Below are 19,183 nucleotides of genomic sequence, written 5' to 3'. Positions count from 1 at the left end.
TGGTTTAGGTTTATAAGTGGTTTGCCATTTACAAAACCCACGTCTTCTTGCATATTATAAACCAAGCTGTGACTCACTGGGAGGTGCAAGGGAGCTCAGCAAGGCCAGCTGTTGTACTAGCTACCAGGGAACTCTAAGTTATGGCAGGAAAAACATTTCCTTGTGGATCCCAATATGTAAAAAGTATAATGTGGTCTCTGCACAGTGGAAAACAGAAGCTACATTTCAGCAGTCAGGTTTAATTAGCAAGTTAGTTAAGCCTGACATCAGCCAAACTGTTCATCTCATTCATAACTTTTCTTCAGAACTGGAAAGAAGAATAGAAATCAAAAGCTAGACATGAGATTTTAGAAACTAGAAAAACAGATGGGAATAAAACCAATGGTACCTAAGAGACTACAATACTCTCAACTCCTGTGCATCAGCTATAATGTAAAATACACTTACTAGTGAGTATGCCAAAGAAATAGTACATAATATACTCACTACTATGTCAAAGAAATAAACTAACTCTGTTTGCAAGGAGAAAGGTGTGTGTCTTCAGCCTGTGCTACACACACCTGTGCTGTAGGTACCCAGAAAAAAAAAAAAAAAAAGCAAAATTCCTTGCTGCGGGTAAGTCGGCATGCCTTGATGAAAATTAATTGTACTCACATTAAGAACATTCAAGTGTTAATTATTTTCCAAAGCAGGCTTTAGCTATGTTAGTGAATGGGGTTTTGGTCTTGCAACTACAGGAAAAGTGACTTGTTTGAGATCATACCAGCAGGTTTTGACAGAACACTGTATCTGTATTCTATAATGGGCACATAGACATCCTATACACAGGTATATTTTTATTTACTGGAGGTGCTTTTCAGAGCTTTGTAATACCAATGCCATTTTCTAGCCAGACCAACCATTTAAAAACTAGAAGTTACTTCTCCCAGAAAAAAACTAGGATTACATCAAAGCATTTGAGTTCCTCACAACAAAACTCTGTGCTTGGTTTCCAATACTAAAATTGTAACATCACAACTTTTTCATAAGAATTAAATGGAAAGAGAAATAAAGGGGGAAGAAAAAGCTTTAGAGTGTTAACTCTCCACGGCAGGAGGAAGCCAGCATGGGCATTGAGCTCAGCACACTCATTCCCTTCTCCCTGCTGAAAGGGACACAAAAAGAACTCTGGCTAAGCATTTATTTTTCTGCTAATGTGAAAGTTTTCTTTTAAAGAGGAAGCAGATTGAACAGAGCACGAGAAAAGAATTTGACTCTGGCTTATTTCCAAAGGGTTTTTTTTTCCTGATGATTCACTGTTATCACTTGTATTCACATTACAACTAGCCTCAAAAAGAAATACCCAAAACCAAAACCCAACCCCCCAACACACCCAACAACAACAAAAAAAAACCCCACAGCACAAAAGCACTAAGAAATAGTCTTTCCTACTGCTAAATTCTGCTAATAAGCTATATAAGAAGAGGATCATGTAAGATAAGAGTGCCTGTGTTCATTCACATTTGAGTAGGAACATTGCTAAGCCTCTATATCTGGAACTTTAGGGCACATCTAAAAATGGTGAACTTCCAAGGTGTTAAACAAAATGGCGGACACTGATTGAACTTATTTTACTTCAGCTATATAATAAAGTAGAAACCATCTAAATTTCTCTCATGTCTAAAATGTTTAAATACTCTTTCTAGTCTTTCATTACTTTCAAACAGGAGTTTGGATATCCTCTCACCCTTAGTCCTAGTGTAAGTCAGTTGTGAAGCTTATATAGCAATTCACAAACATACCATTTTTACATGGATATTCAAGCTAAAAAGAGGTAAGGGAAGGCCAAAAGGAGTGCTGGTAGGGTTGCTTCTTTATTGTGTATGTGATTAAAAGAGAATGAGGATGGTTGCCACAGGCTTCTGTTATTATTTACACCTCTTGACACAACCTAGCACATAATTTCTTTCTCTGTGCCTGCAGTTACATTAAGAGACAGGAAAGGATATGATGCTAGTTTGAGTCCAAACACAAATCTGTAATTTCAGTAACATTTTATATCTGCTTTTAGGAGTAGATATAAGTTTTTGCCTGTAGACATATTCCAAGGGAAAGACTGTACCAGTAGGTTTGAACACAGCTGGAGCTATGCTTCAACTGATTTTTTTTTCTGGCCCAAGTGATCAGTACAAAAACTACTAAAGAACTATTAACAGAGACAGATGCAATGCCTTCTTACCCCATCCTGACCATACCATGACTTCTGGTTTATTTTTTTCACATAACAGAATTTTCTGCCATCCTTACAAGAGCTAGATCAATTCTAGCTGGAAGAAAGCTTCTATCAAACAGCAAAAAGAGCTGTTTTAATATGACTGCATCTCTATGCTCTAGGCATATTGTCATACAGATGCAATATCCACAACTTCTTGTAAGTATCAGCCACAGTAGGATTCCCAGTTCCCCTCTCATCTTCCATTTTCAGGACTCCTACCTCTAGCACTGATCATCACATTTTTGAGTTCACACATACAATTCTCCTACCATTTTCAAGGTCCAAAGGAAAATGTGGGGTCTTTAGGAGATCCAGGCTCATTCTTTGGAAGAACAGTGAGACCCAGTCATGCAAGTGTAGTGCTGTCCTCTCTCTTTGGCATTTGCAGTCCATGCACACACATGTATCTACAACAAAGCCCAGCATTATCTGGGTGCTGGTGTTTAGGATCCCGTAGACTGGCCAGCCTCTATTTGACAGTTTTATCTTTTTACTCACTTGCTTTAGAGGCAAAGAACATGAAAGAACAGTAGGCAGTGTTTCCAAAATCTCCCCACTAGCTCACACCATTAGCCATGCAAACCTGCACTCACAAAAAGGCTGAAGAGAACAAACTGGATGATGCCAGCAGAGGTCAGTGGATGACTCTTGGCAAAAGTTTCAGATGCACAGTGTATTATATAGATGGCTCCACAGTCAGCTGAGTTCCCTCACCCTGAAACATTTCAAGTCATTCTTTAACCAGACGCCAGCATTTTGCCCTTTTTCATTTCACTTGCCTACCTAAGCAAATGATGATGATGCTTTGGTATGTTGCCACCATCTCTGTGCTTTTCTCTTTGCAATGTATGTTTAGGTTGCTGGCTGACAAAATGAAGGTGTACCAGCACATGAGGCTAGGAAGGAAGAGGGGTACTTTCCAAAGTTAAAATTCCAATCCCTACACTAATGTAACTGCCTAAGCAGCCAAGCATGCTGTCGCTATGGAACACGAAAGAACATAAGTGCACACCGCTGTTCTCAAGGTGAAGAGAAAAAGGGGAAGTTAATTTTCTGACTCCAACATTCAGAGTTTTCCAAAAGTGACAGTGGACTGGAGGGTGACAGTGCCAGCTCTCCAATGACACTGGACAAACCAACAGTCCATCACATTTCTCCTCCTCCATAAAAGAATGCAAAACAATGAGTTATTTACAGAAAGTGTGTGAGAAAGTTCACTACAAAAATATCAACATCAGAAGGCTTAGAAAGTCTTAAAAAAATTAGGGCCACAGCATGCTGCTCTGCAGTGTTTACTGTATGCTTCAGACTGTGAAGCAAAACTGCCATGCTGGTTTCTTAACATACATATAATGAAAAAAAAGTTTAATTGTTAAGGAAGACAAATTTTTTTTCTCAAGATTTGAAGAGACCTAATGCTTCAATGTTTGGCTTAATTAAAAAGCAAGTGGAATGGGGGAAAAGCAAACAACATATATATTAGCATATACCAGCCTGAGAAAATCTTCTGATAATAAGGAAGTTATGAGCAATTTAATCAGTATATAATATGTATTCATTATTAATCATTATATCAGGTTAAAAGTTTTTTCAGACCTATGCACAAGATTACCTGGCTCTACAGCTGAGTAGTGAGAAAATGTCAACTCATACAGCCTTTTTCAATTATAAATCAGTAGTCATTCTACCTCACACATGAGCTTCATTCTTTTGTTCTTCCTTACATAGTGATACTCTATTTCCATGCATCTTTGGTTTTTAAAGCTGACAGGACCTTTTCCTCTCCAGTTTCCTAAATTGCTGTTCATTCACTGCACTTATAAATCATGAGCTCGTTAAAGCTATATTTCAGGTCCACATCAACAGCACTTTAAGTAACTGTGGTAGAAGAGCTTGGGGAAAATAGTGTATTGAGACACCTCAAAATCATCACATTAAACAAACTAACATTCTACACAATCCATAAATATGAATTTATTCTCACATCACAAGCAGTGTGATGACAGGCACGTCTGAAGACAGCTTTTAGGTGAGAGTAACAAGGTGAGGATTTTACCAGTACAGAGTATCTGGGACAGCTCAGTCACTCCGCTGGATCACTTATTTCCCATTTCCTCTCACTACAGAAGGTTACAGCTTTGTGTGCAACCTTCTGCCACAGCCTCATGCAACTCCTGTCTTTAGACCCAGGGCACAAAAGCAGCGCAAGTGTCTTCACTATGAGCATGTAATCAAGGCCCCTCAGGTAATTCTCTGCTCCAGGAAAGAGCTCCTGAGAGGCTACTTGAGAGCTTGTTTGTAAAAGAATACATACATAAATAAATTTAAATGGCAGACACATTATTCCAACTCATGTCCAAAATTTGATCCTCATCCTTGTCAACTCAGGATGTAGGCATCCAGTTTAAAAAAAAGTACAGAAAAATCAGAAGGGTAAAGCACACAGCACATCAGCCTAGAACCTCTATTAAGCCTGAACTAAGCACTCTGTATTTTGACCATCACCACTTAGTCACCAGGTAGTGAACAATTCACTCCAAGCAACATGAATATCAGAGCAAGCCTGATTCAGGAACACAGGGCCAAGAGATGATGTCAAAGTCCCACTGATCCCCCAGGTATGACAGGGACAACCAAGTTCTTAACTTCACAGTGTAAGTTCACCTGAGAGTGATAAAAGAGAAGTACAGCTCCAAGAGGCTTTTTAAAACCAGTTCAGAGACAAAAATATTCTAAAACTGAAAATTTTTATTTTCAAAATAAAGAATTTTGTACAGAACAGTTTAGATCTGAAGAAATCTAAATACAGCAGTCTCTGTAATATAACACAAGGGTCTGCTTTTAGCACAGTACTTTCACACTCTAGCAATCAGAAGGCAAGCCAAGCAATTAGGAGGAAAAAAAAAACCCAACCACTTTTATCTGTCAGAACATGTATTTCTAAAATGAGTTCCTTCTTCACAAAATGTACCTAGAGGGAAGAGCACTCTCCACACCTCAGATTGCACAGCTATTCACACCATAAAAACAGACAAAGAGAGGACAAGAGATTTTCAATAGGACTGCAAGTCTGAGACATAAATATCTGTTGTTTCTAAATTCCTCTCTCCTCCCCTCTCACACACACTGATGCAATTCCCAGAAAGGTATGAACTGTGGATCATTTTGTATACACACAGTGCAAATACTGCACAGGCACAGAAGTGTAAACCCATGGTGTTTCTTCTACTATTCAACTGTACATTATTTATAGCATTACATTCTAAACCTTATACAAAGCTTACAGTAGTTTCCATAACAAAACTGAGCACATTTACATACTTTATGGTTCTCTGGATGCAACTTTCATGGCACCTTCTTTTTTACAACAGAGTACAGGAGACCGCTATGTGCTCAGCGTATCAGAATTCTTCAGCTCCGTTTCTGCTGTACTTACATTTCACAAATGTCATGTGAAAGAACCTTCCACAATCACAAAGAGCCAGATACAGAAACATTCATTGCATGTTTTCCTGATAACTAAACTAAACAAGTTACCACCTTTCATCCACTCAAAGATGGCCAACAGCCACACGAACTGCCACCCCTCTAGTTGACCAAGCCCTGGTCTGGAGGTATCCCTCTTCCCCAGGACCACTGCTGACTCTACAAAGCAGTTCTGCAGCTGCAGCAAGAACAGGGAAAGGAGAGTCCACCAAAACAGTAATTTAACACATGAAACATTCTGTTTTAGACAGTGGTCACTACACAGTGTATAGCAGTACATTGCCATCACTTTCACCAGTAGGCAATGCTAGTGCTGTGGAAGCTTTCAGCAGTGGCCTTCTCTCATCTAAGCAAAAACACAAAGTGCCACGGCAAATGTCAAACTGCATTTTTTAATTCAGAGAATCCCCCTTGAAATGGTTTTATAGATTTCTAGAAGTGTGAACTTTTAGAAATCTATAAAACCAAATATTAGTGCTTGGAGACTGCTCAGCTGCAACTTAATAGAGCTTCCTTTTATAACTTAAGAACATGCTGTTGTTTCAGAAAATTCTACAATTCCATTTGATCATGAAGTGCCTGTATTGCAGAAGTTGGCTGCTTTGTTCTGTGGAGAAAACCACCCCAAGTTTTCAGAACATCTCTATCTTTTTGTAACCACTTTTGGAGGATAAGTAAACCTGCAGCATAGATTGCTGCATGAGTGAAAGTGATGGCTTAAAGCCCCATCTCCTTTCAGGAAGAAAAAAAAGAAGGTAAAAAGGACTGATGCTATCTGATTTGCAAAGTTGTCTTAAGAGAAAACAATGGCCTGTGGGTGAAGACCTGCATTAAATATCTTTTCCAAGTATGATTTATACTGAAATAAATGAAAGGTTTTTATCCTTTTTTACCCAAAAGGAAAGGGAAGCAGAGAAGGCACTTTGTAATCTCATTTGATTAAACGATTCATTGCAGGCAATAATATTATGTTGGTGAAAGAATATGTAATTTAAAGGCAGTCACAGCTTCAGTCTTCCATTCCAAGTTCTTGTTTCAGACTGAAAGACAAGTAAAACATGAGTCAGCTTGTAGCAAAACACTGAAAACTCTTTGGACCAATTAGTGGAAGCCCTGACAATACACATTAAGGTTGAGAGCTAAAAGGCAGAGTGAATATATCGATCTTTTCAGGTAAGATTCAGTGTATCAGAAAAATCATAGGGCAAAATCTCAGATTCTGGAGGCAACACAGAGTGATCTTGAGATTTACCTGATGAACTAGGATGTGGACACCTTTTCCCTCCCACTTTTGAGATGCTTATCCCACTTAATGAGACCACATGACTGACACATTGGCACACTCACCTTTTTAAGTAGGCATGGACATTGTCAAAGCCGTGGTACTTGGCCAGATAGACCAGGACACCTGTGGCACATCGGCCATCTCGCTGTCTGCAGAAGCTACAGTTGCAGATTCCACGACATGGGGGGCACCTCCATGTCTATACAGAAGAGAGACAACAAGAAGCCCTTTAGCTGAGATGCTATGCCAGATGTAACTCACACTCACAACTTAGGAGAGTGCCCTGCTACACACTGAGTTCTGCAGCGAACATCAGCACTGCATAAAGTCATCTAAACCAGCACAAGAGTACAAATTCCTCAGTCTGTAGGAGATTAAGCTCTCCATTGCCTGCCTTGCACATAACCACATGAAGCATTCCACTCTGTTTTAACACCTGCATGACAGCCCACAGCAGCAGCACTTTGTCCACAACACAGTTCCTTTCCCTAGGGCATTAAGCACTAACACAGAGATAATAATAAAGAGAACACTATTTTGATGCTCAAACACAAGAATATTTTGGCTGCTGCTCTGTTCTCATACTTTACTCCTGCAATTAAAACTACAGAAGCAGTGAATACAACAAGTTCTACACAACACAACAAGTTCTGTGATTCAGGGTGAATCAAGCCAGGAGTGCATGATGTACTACAGCACAGTAAGCAGTTGTTAAAACTACTGCTGCCAGTGACCAATACCCCTGGCTGTGGAAGGCAAGCACAAAAAGCCACCACTGAGCACTGTCCTACCGGGTCCAGCAGTGCTGTTCTGACATCCTCCCCGTATCTGTTGCGGAGGCAGGGCCCACAGAACTGGCCCCGCACTCCTACGCAGTCAGGGTTACGACAATTTGTCTTGGTGTCTATGGTTTTTTGGCGACACTGATGACAGGTGGATCCCTAGAACACAGGAAAAACAAGCAAGACATTTAAGATGGCATTTTAGATAGGGGGAAAAAAGCATTGAAAAAAATCTCTTTGGCAGCTAGCAGCACTTATCCCGAAACAGAAAGCCACCTTGCAATTTTGTACCAAGACTGTTTTGACATTGTATCTTCAGTGTCTGGTAATCACTTCACCTGGCTGGTTTTCACTAAGGTATTACAGTTGTTCCAGAGTGAAAATAAGCTAATTGCCTTGGTAAGGGCCATTCTACAAATTCAGGCAAAAATAAGAAGGGAGCCTTCAAGATCTCAGACATATTTCTCCCAAAAATCACATCCTCTCAGTGAGAGGGAGGGTACTAAAACACAAACACAGAACAACAAAAAAAGTACACATTTCACAAAGCTGGAATATACTTACCATGGCCCTGTTATATACTTTTTCTCTTGCAGATCCACAAATATTATCCAGCTCTTCTGCTGTTATGTCCTCAACTGGGCGTACAACATGTGGAAAAGCCATGGCACCACGGTGACCCCTCCTGGGAGTTCGGGCTTCATGCTGAATAGCAAAGACACAATACTTGCAGTATTAGTTTCAGCAAAAACTCTACAAAAGTGAGGATCATCACAGCAATGCTGAAGTCTCAAACACCCACCAAATATTTAAGCAAGATATAACAGAACTTTGTACAGACAAATGATATGGATGCAGCTTTAGCACGTTTACCTCATCTGTCCCCCTCAGGGTGTAGTGATGCTGCTGATCTTGCTTCACTCCTGCTGGAGTGCAAGAGGAAGTGGTTTTTCAAGGAAAAGGAGGAGGAAATGGAGAGCATATACAAAATACCTTTTTTTTTCTTTTTAATTCTTCTAAGGCCATGGCATACTGATAAACCTCATCAACTCTATGAATCGCTATTTTCTTGAAGGGAAACCTTCATACAAAACCACCCTCACAACCTACAACAGGAGAACCAGATCTTCATCATACCTCCAGGTATTCATCAGACATCTTTCTTCTTCTCACCAAGATGTATGGGTCATCTTCTTCCTCTTCTGGTACAAGAGTAGGAGGACCTTCAATCAAGGACCTGGACCTTGTGTGAGGCCGAGAACTCCGGTCTGGGTTCCTCCTCAAGGCACATTTGGGCAGTGAACGCCTTGGAAGTCGCTTTGGTCCCTGCTAATGTTTAAAAGCCCCTAATGTAACAGGTGAAAACAAAGATAGCTCCTGACCCTATACTGAACTCCTCCCCTAAAGATCCATCCTCTCATTTTTTCCAAAGACATGTCTATCCCTGTCCCAGTCAGAAAACCAAAGGTAAGAAGATCCTAAGCAAGTTCATGTTAGGCATTCTGTAGTCACTGAGAAATAGTCAAAAGCTATGTGTCTATGAGGAGCTGCAATTTTCAGCGTTCTTCTAATCTTCACCCAAATTACAAATACATCAGCACTGAAATTCATTACACTGCTGATTCACAACCCAACCTTCTTAAAAGTTAGGCTAAATGCCAGGTGTTTTTCAAGGCTCCAAACTCACAGAATATTCAGGTCTGAGCTGCCCTCCCTTATCTCCAGCCTTTGTACAAACACATCTTTATTTACACAGCACCTTGTTTGGCTTTATTGGCCTGTGGAGACATTTAATCTTTATAAATTTATCTGTTCTGCTTTGCACCATGGCAAATCGAGAAAGAATTACACAATGAGGATATTCATTTAAGGAAGCAATAAAATTCTAACTGGACTTTGATTTGCACAGTTTATTAAGTTTTTACATTGAGAATCCTGCTTTGTAATATCAGAATTTGACTCTTAGAAATCTGAATGCAAATGCAGTAAGTTTATACTCACATGACTGACAGCTGGCAACGATTTTCTCCCACCAAAGATACCAGAAACATTTTGCAACTCAGCCATTAGTTTTGCAAGCTAACAAGAGAGAGAAAAATGAAGCAGAGCTTTAAAAGGGTATTTATGTGCTATTACAGACTACTAGGGCAATTGGCTAAAAGTACAATTACTTATAGGAAATGCAGTCATTCTTCAACTCTTTGCATTTATGTCATATTTATGTTTTAGTGGCTGCAAGTAATTTGGGAATGCTCAAAACTTATTATGTCGTTAGGCTTGCAGCCTATGGATTTTCATATGCCAGTAAATAGAAAGTATCAGATTTATATTTTAGGAATGCAAATTCATCTTAATGCATTCACGTAATTCCCATTACAGTGAATTTAAACAGAGATCCCCCAGGAGATGAAAGGAAGGGGGGGGGGGGGGGGGGGTGGGGTGGGCAGAGAAGGGAGAGTACACTGAAAGACATAGAGTACTTGCCATTGCTTTGTTTTCCTTTATGTTTAAAGCTCTTTTTTCTAAAAACATAGAACCATTTTCTTCAGTGTCAGAGTCTGAATCTAGAGCAGGCATCGGTGTTTCAGGAACAGGTTCCATGCCACCCTTCCTCCTCTCTGATCTTCGAGGTGGAAACTTCATGGCTACTTTCAGAGGAACAGAGCATTTCTGCCCTCTCTGATCGATCTCACTTTCAGCACTTGCATCATTCTCATCTGAATCTGATTCCAATTTCTGTTAACAAACCAAAATGGAAGCATGTAAATCCAGGGGAGTTGCTCTGCAGCTAAATACAGTGGACAACATTTTGTCTAGAAGTAGGTTAAGAGGCTACCTTGCTGAAATCCAGACATCCAGTCCAAGTGTATTCTGGAGTGGGAGGAAAGGAGAGGGGACACAGGGATACAAACTCTCCTCCTCTTAGGCACAATCATGCGGGTGTCTCCTCTCAGGGAGACCCACATGGTTGTGCCAAACACACCAGAAAAGGGAGCGCAGTATCTGCAGCAGTTGCAGCAGTCTTGCTTGTCTCTCACTTGTAGGTCTAATAGCAAAAACTGTTTGTGTGTATGGTATGAGAAAGAGAACTGCCTTTAAAGGGCTCAATTTTGCTACATTTAGCATTTGGCTGTAAAAAAAGCCACTCCACTATGCGCTTGTCTGCACAAGGTCAAACCCAATTTTGTAAGCTGTCAAGTACAGTCATCTCACCGTATCAATGATAAAAAAAGGACACTTCCTTCTAGAGCCAACCAATAAAATAATTATGAATAAAATCACAGTACTTTCTGATCTTCACATTCTGATGTCTTGCTTACAAATTTCCCAAGAACCAATGGTTCAGTGAGGACATAATTTAGTTAAAAGCTCATTATGCAATAGGCTTTGATTTTTCTTTTTAGACACAACAAGACAGTCTTACTTTGATCAGCAGTAAGAATGGACATCAAATAGCCATTTTTATTCATACAGGGTTTTTATTAAGCAGGTGTGTGATTCTGGTTGTACATTACGTGAAGTTACTGACTTTTTTTATATTTATCTACTCCAGCTTTGTCTCCTACTTACTCTCTTTATAACTGTGTTTTAACTCAAATGTAATTTCTTCCAATTAGCCATTTTTCTCTTCTAGTCATTTCTCAGCATGTGTTGACGTCATGACGAACCTGGTTTTGCCAAATGTGGCACTACTCCAGTTTCTCTTCTGCATATCAACTATTGGTCTTTTTAAGCAATAAAACTGATGTCAAGGAAAAGCAGGAAGGCAGATTTCACCACCTATAACTATTTCTCTACTGTTTAAAGATGCACAGCATTCCCTGTTACACTGCCAGAGTGGAGGTCTGACTGCATGTCAGACACACAGGAATTTTTCTGAGGTTTCCCGGAGTCCATGGGCTAGCCTAACATTTCATATTGAGGAAACCAGAAATGTTAGGTTCCAACAGAGTAACATCCAGCAAGGATAGTTTCAAGAGGTATATTTCAAAATACATATGGCGGATTTTTAAAGCTCCATTTCTTGAGTGCTTTTCCTGGAGACAAAAAGAAAACTAAACTTTGGCTACTTGGACTGTTTACTAAATGAAATGATGCTTCCTTCTGAAACAGTGAACTTCAAGCTGAAGCTGGCATTATTCTCCAATTATGAAAGTGTAAGAATTTAAATATAAAACAGCAAACAAAAATCAAGTGTCTTACTAATGCATCTTGAACCTCATCTTCTGAAAAGCCACAGAAAGATTCATCATCAGAGGCTTCATGAAAAATTTTTGCCAGTTCTTCTTTAATATCCGACCTAAATTTGCATTTCTATAAAAAGAAACAGTCCTTTAATTTAAGTTGTACAGAAAATTTTTAACATTGATACATGCAGTACAAGCAAATAGCTTTTTAATAAAGAAAAAAAAAGTTAAGGCAAATAGCTTTTTAATAAAGAAAAAAAAAAGTTAAGGCATTTCACAAGGGGTTTTAGAACCACAGCTGTAAATTACCAGGTACATTAGGTTAGGTGACATATCAAAGGCCAGAATTGATAGCTAATCTATTTCCAACAATTACCACCTAGATGCACAAGTAAAGACTGAAATGAAATAACAGCATATAGCACAGGTTTCTAACTACTATACAAAACCATAAGCAGAGCAAGTAGCTTGACATTTTTGCAATCTTTACTAGTTCAACAAATATGATCTTATTTGTTCTCGTACTGTACTTACTGTATTTGCAAAATTATCAGAACCAAAACTGTCACAACTGTCATCAGAGGATGAGGATGTTTCCATGGGAATCAGTTTCGTGTTTCGAAAGGTTGTGAAGTTTCTCCTTCCTGAACGACGCTACAAAAGGACAACAGCAACACCATTAAGAAGAGACCTACTGCAGCACAGTAGCTTTTGAGAATATCTTTCTACTGAAGCTTAGGAAGTTTGAAAATTTTAGGATGTTTAGCAAACTTGAATGCAAGTCAGAAAAACATCAGCTTTGAAATAAATCTCTACGTTAGGAATGACAATAGTTTTTACTCTGATACCGTTCTGATCATTGTTACAGATGAGTTTCATCCAGTAACTAGGAATACTCTTTTTATGCAAATAGGCAAGTGGAAATAAGCACATAAATCGTGCCATTCCCCAGTCATCCTAGCCAGTGATGGAAAAAAGCGCAAGTACACAAAAAGTACCTAGAAATCTACTTTGATTCACTTATTATTTGCAGTCTGAGGCAAACACTAAGTACTCTGCAGCTCTTACGGAAGGGCCCAAAGAATCCTACCCACAGATTTGAAACAACCGTTCTAGACAAAGCAGCTCACTGTTTTGTTCATTTTGCCACCGATTTAGAAGACTTTTTTCATGGGCTTCAGGTCTTCCTTTCCCAGAAAATGTTTCTACTGGCAGTGACCCATTTTATCCCCCGAGGCTGGCTGGCAGCGAGGCCGGGGAGCAGCGCCCACACTGAGGTGCTGCTCGGCTGTGATCGGGGGCGCTTCACGGGCCCTCCGGCTGGGCCAAACGCCGGACCCACAGGGCTTCAGCGGCAGCTACCCGGGCCAACCTGGAGCCCTCCGTCCTCTCCTCAGCACCGCTCTGGTCGCGGCTTTTCGCTTCACAGTTCCGCCGAGCACCGAACTGCGGCCCGGCCGGCCCCAGACACAAAAGGAGCGGTTTCTGGTGCCGCCCGCCGCGGCTGAGGGTGAGGGCAGCCGGGGCCAATGTGCCGGGCCGCGGGGGGGGGGGCGGGGGGGGCCCAGGCGCGGAGCCGCCCAGCGCAGGAGACCCGGGCTAGCCAGGGGCTCGCAAACACGCCCGTCCCAGCCAGCGCCGCTCCCGCCTCCCGCTAAAATGGTGCCGCCCCGTACACACGCGGCCGGGCCGACCCCTGTGCGCCTTCCCGCCCGTCCCGTCCGGTCCCTGCCGCGCGGGGCCGCTCCCCACAACACCGCCCCACGACCGGCCCCGCGCCCTCGGCGAGGCGGGGGCGATGGGAGCACGGCTCTCCGCCGCCAGCGGCTCTCAAGCTGAGTTCCCTACCCCGCCTAGGCGGGCATGGGCACCGCCATGCGCGGGGCGCCTGAGCACCGCGGCGGGGCGGGAGACCCGCAGCTGCCGGTCTGAGTGGTGGGGCTACCCGGACGTCGCTCTCCCTGGGGTGCACAAACTAAAGACATCCCCCCCCAACCGACCCCACCAGCCTCCCGCAGCGCGGCTTAGTCCGGCTTGCCCAGGTTCGCAAAACCCCGGAGTGCCACAGGAGCGGCGGCAAGCGCCACATTCTCCTCCCCTCTCCGTAGCAGCAGCGACCTGCCCCGCGGCCTTAGGGCTGGCCGGCGGGCAGCGCTCACCTGCGGGCGCGGCGGGGCCATGCTGGCGGCGGCGGGCGAGCGCTGGAACTGAAGGTTCGCGCCAAAGCGGCGGGACCGCGGGGGGCGGGGCCGGCGGCGCCTTTCCCGCTTTGCCGCCCGCGTCCTGGCAGATGCAGCGCACACCCCCGCGGGGTCAGGTACCCGGCGGGTTCCCCTGTGCCCGCCCGCCCGCCTCTGCTAAGGAGCTCATCAGGTCTCCCGGGATGTCCCCGAAGGGGCCAGTGCGGAGGTCCCTTTTTTTTTTCTATTCGTGGTGTAGGGTTTGTGGAGCTGCAAGGGCCTGGCCCTGTGGCGCGAAAAGCTCCCGGGCGGAACGTGGCGGGACTCGGCTGCGGAAGGGGGGCTGTGGGCTGTGGGCCGTACCCACGAGCACTCCTGCCTAAGCGGGGCTAGCTGGGAAGCCTCCGTAGTTTCTGGCTCTCCTTTTTTTGTTTTAAATAATTTTATATGCCAAACCTAGGTTGGCTTCACTCTGAAATAAACTCCCTAAACCTGCCGCTTTTCAAAGGCTGTGGGGCTTCTCCACGAAATAAAGCCAAGGGCCCGTGTGCTGGCTGCCCTCAGCAGTGGCCGCACCCAGCACCGCCAGCCAAGCAGCGTGGTACGAGTGCGCTGTGTCAGAACATGGGCCCGCAGCACAGGCTGCCCGGGAATGGGGGACCGCTCACCAGCCCCGCGGATCAGCACCAGGAGTGAGACTCTGGGTGATGCCTCTGCTCTGCGGGTAACAGCAGTTCAACAGAATTTTACAGAGAGGTTGGCTGCCTTGCCCTCTGCAATCCCAATACTATTTGAAGACAGGCCAGAAGAAAATAGATCAGTCATTTTAAACCATTTTTGGTAACATGTATAATAGCACATTAAATCAAGTACAGCTGTTAAACACAGCGAAACAACTGCTACGTGGTATTTGGCAGCAATAGTAACGGGAGAAGCCCTGAAGAAGCTGAACGGGATTTGTGGCCCTGGTGTTTGCTATAATCCTCTGTTTATGCTGTGGTTGGAGCAGGGCTCAATACCAGTGCAACTGTTCCTGCTCAGCATTTCCAGGTGCCTCGCTGGCAGCAGGCGAGTCCCGCTGCAATCAGCAGGAGGGAGGAGGCCGCAGCACGTGCAAACCTGTGCCCGTGTAAGGCAAACCAGGAATCATCTCTGAGCCAAAGCCTGTAAATAGCCTACAGCACAATAGGGTACAAGAGCCCTCACGGAGGTGTTCTGTTTTCTGTGGGCATTATTCTTCTTGCTCGTGCTGCAATCTGTCGTGTAAAAGAATCTCCATTTTAAATAAGCCCATAATTACACACTTACCTGCACTGCTGGCTTCTCAGCACACACAAAAGCAGATGAACTAAACCAGTTCTCCAGAGACCAGACCACTCTCCATTCCTCTAAATCCACATTAGTGGAGGACTGCCACCCACCTGGCTTCCAGACAAGACAGCCCCTTTGGGAAGAGGGGGAATATTTTTTGAATTTGGATGTACTTCTACTACTTTCAGAAAATGAAGTCTAGAAATACTAGATTACTTACATGGAAGAAGAGATTCAGTTTATGAACAGTAAAAGCCCTTAATATCTTGAATCACAATTATCAGAATTTTACTACGAAAGTAACCAACCTTCATAGCTTTCAAGAGCATCATATGAAATGTTATGGAGTGCTGATGGCACTAGCTAAAGCAGAACTTCAGACTGCAGTTACTTGTCCATTTAATGCTTAATGCATTCTTCAAATTTTCAAACTCCATATGTAGCCAAATGGCTTTCAAAGCAGAGACTTTGTGGGGAATCCAGACAAGACATTTCATGAACTGTGTTGTCAGGGGTTTTTTAACATGTGAAAAATAATTATTTTATTGAAAACTGTGCATATCAGCTCACATATTTTACAGATGACTGAGAAGAGCTCAGGACAGGGAAAAGAGAAATGGGATGTATGTGAAGGGCAGAGGCTTCCCTTCCTACAGCACACAGCAAGGGTACCAGAAAATGAAGGTCTGTAACTCAAGAGATGGTTGTTGTGACCTGTGGCACTGTGATTTCCCCCGTTTTCACCTTCATGGCCTGCATGCTCTTGCTCTGCCCTGCAGGGCCCAGGTGCTCTGGGTAGATGGACACAACAAACTTACCAACTGGCTTTACCATGATGGAAAAAGTTTTTCTGTGTTTGTCAAGACATAGGCAGCACCACTGTCCTACACCTAGCTATTAACAGTAGCTGAAGGCATGCAAAGCTGAACTCAAAGGTGAACATTGCATTTTCAGCCGCACTTAAATAGGCTAATGTGGGTGGAGGAAGACATCCCTGCCTGTTCAGTCCCCCAGTCAGGATCCTGCATAGCCTGTCCTGTGCAACCAGCAAGCTCTTTCCTCAGAGCTCATATGTCAGCAAAGATCAGCTGGAGTATTTTATCAGGTGTTTTCAAGAAAATAATCTGTTACGGTCTCGTCTGTCTTTGAAATGAGCTGTCACTACGTGGTAGCAGCCCTTGGAAGACGTGCTAGGGGAATAGGCTGGAATCATGGAGGGACATGCAGTAGATTGAGCATACAACATTTTCTGCATTTATCTGGGGGGAAACAAAGTTGTTTACATGTTAGGAGCTTCAAGCAGCAGCAAGAACATGGGCCTCCAACAATAGCTCCATTGTCAGAAACAATAGATGTGACCTTTGGTCTGCTGGGACAAGGGACAAGTGCCGTCCTCTGTGTCACCCCACAGATTTTGGCTGTTGGCATTGTCTCTCTGGAGGCAGGACTCCTGCTGCCCTGTCCCTGGCTCTCCTACACACTTCCTATCTTAACTACACTCAACACTCTTTATGCTTCTTTCCCCCCTCTTTTTTTTTTTTTAATTGAAGCAATACATTTTTACCTGCTGTCCTGAATGAGTGTTTTAGGACACTCAAAGAATCCCTGGCAAAGGTATCAGCAAAAGTATGTTTAATATAAGAGTGAAAGCATGACAAAGTTCATTGGCAAGGTTCACTCCACTACTTACTAGATGGTTAAAGCAGAGAAAAATTATACTGAAGTCTAAAATCAATTTAAAACTAAAATTAACCAAAAATTATCTACACGGAAAAAAGGGTAAGGCTGAGAAAGAGTAAGGATAAAAAAGAATAAGGGAGACCCTCCCATTGAGCCACAAGGTTCAGAATGGATTTCTTGCCAAACTTAGCCCCACGCTTGAAAAATGGTTTCAGCATAAAAGTTTTAATGGCACTTAGACTTAACAGCACTTAATTGACAGCTTAATGTAAGCAATTTGACAAAAGATTCTCATAGAATTTACTGTAACTCAGTAATAGGCCTAACTTACTTACAAATTTAAAGTACTTAAGAATCTAGGAGAACAACATTCATAGTACATTTGCTATGGCATACTCACACACAGACCCAAAGGACCGCATACAAGGTATATACATTTGAAAAATTCTCTTTGAATTCCTCAAAGTACTCACATCTTTCTCTCTGCATCTTCTCAATGGGCAAAGGGTTGAGTCTGGAGGAGTGGGGGTAGCCCAGGCTCCACTGTTGGATCGGCAGTGGTCCCCCAAGTGTGGCAACCATGAGAGTTGGCTGGCTCTGAGACGCCCCACTCAGGGGGGATGCTGGTCACAGCCTGCTGCAGTCCAGGGGGGCTCAAAGGGTCTCTCTTAGGACTGCTCTTTAGAGGGTCACAAAAGAGTTGGCTTTAGTCACAGCAATTTTCCATTCTGGCCACAGTTTGGGTCGGTAATTTTCTTTTAAAGTGTGGCAACAAAAATCTTGTTCCACTTGGGTTTTTATTTGGGCAAGAATAATCAGTTTTCAAGGCTGTTTGTTAAAAAACAGCCTTGCTAGAAAGCCTAAGCTCCTACGAGCAGGCAGTGTTTCTGATAAGCTCAAGAGCTTAGCCCAGGTGGTGCTTGTCAAGGCCAAGGCTTAATGAGTATTTCTGAAATCACAGTATGGCCTAAGGATGGGGATGTACCACCACACCTGCCTAAAATAGCATGTGAATACATTAGTTAATTAGTTAATGTGTGATGCTAGTATTTATTGTGATGAGACTGGCACAGTGACACGTGTTTATAGATGCAAACATTTGGGAGGAAAGGGAGAGTTTGAATTTTTGTGGCCACAGAGTAACCACAGTACAATGCAATAACACATATCTTAGGTCCATAGGAAAAAAATATTGCAGCCACTAATGACAGTAATTAAAAATTTCTGTAAGAGCTGTCCAATCACCTCTTCATCTGAGAAAATTATAGTGTGTTATTGAAACCATTAGTGCAATAAAATGAAGCTAAAAAACATTTTGCATTAAAATAATCAGACATTGATTTATGATGTAAATTGTAAATCGGTAACCTATAACACACACTAATTGTTTTTCTCTCTCTTGTAAGGTGTGTTTCTTGAAAAGATCTGATCAAGCATATCTATTTGTTCACATGTCACCCTCCAGTGGCTCACACTTCTATATAAGACATAATAAGGTGTATAATCAGGTAACCTGCTATTGATTGCAATCCAGAAAGGACACACTTGTTCTTACAGAGAAGAAGGAGGATAGCCACTTTTAGAGATTTAATTACAGCTAGATCTCTGTAATGTTTACTGGACATGAATTTTTATGGCATACCTTTTTAATGTAAACACTTCAACACTATGCTCTGATAGGCAGAATCAGATTTTGTAAAATAAATATAAGTTTAAATATAAAACATGTACAATCAGTTTCTAGTAAGACCAACTGTACCAGCTCCCTAAAATACCTCCACAATGCAATTAGTATCTTTTTCCTTTTTTCTCTCTCCAAGGAGAAATAGATTTTCTCCTTTTAATTTAACAGGTTTGTATCTCCTTGTGCTTTGCTGTGATTTTCTTGTTAGTAAAGGCTGGGTGCCAATGCATCCTGCACGTTGAACTGAAGGTGGTCGTGTCCAATCCTATCTGATACTGTGTTTCTTTGACACAAACTGGCAAGACCACAAAAATTGAAAGAATAAGAAAAGGAA

General features: G+C 42.5%; 1 protein-coding gene across 4 annotated transcripts; it reads right to left on the bottom strand.

Annotated features, from left to right (window-relative positions):
* Positions 1 to 4,990: 4,990 nt before the first annotated feature.
* CDCA7 (cell division cycle associated 7) lies at positions 4,991 to 14,209 on the bottom strand. 4 transcript variants are annotated; one of them, XM_084209285.1, is made up of 10 exons: positions 14,154 to 14,209; positions 12,529 to 12,648; positions 12,011 to 12,121; positions 10,292 to 10,543; positions 9,809 to 9,886; positions 8,945 to 9,136; positions 8,372 to 8,512; positions 7,817 to 7,966; positions 7,088 to 7,224; positions 4,991 to 6,780 (listed from the first exon to the last, which is right to left on the bottom strand). In XM_084209285.1, the coding sequence occupies exons 1-10, from the start codon at positions 14,172 to 14,174 to the stop codon at positions 6,750 to 6,752; spliced, it is 1,233 nt and encodes a 410-aa protein (XP_084065411.1). In that variant the 5' UTR covers positions 14,175 to 14,209; the 3' UTR covers positions 4,991 to 6,749. The 4 variants fall into 4 exon arrangements, with proteins under 4 accessions (XP_084065411.1, XP_084065412.1, XP_084065414.1 ...); XM_084209286.1 differs by having other exon boundaries at positions 8,945 to 9,133; XM_084209288.1 differs by lacking the exon at positions 14,154 to 14,209 and adding an exon at positions 13,367 to 13,430.
* Positions 14,210 to 19,183: the final 4,974 nt, after the last annotated feature.

This window comes from Fringilla coelebs (assembly GCF_963513975.1).
Source record: "Fringilla coelebs genome assembly, chromosome: 7".
In the NCBI taxonomy this organism is placed as follows: Eukaryota; Metazoa; Chordata; class Aves; order Passeriformes; family Fringillidae; genus Fringilla; species Fringilla coelebs.
This window is presented reverse-complemented; position numbering and strand designations above follow the sequence as displayed.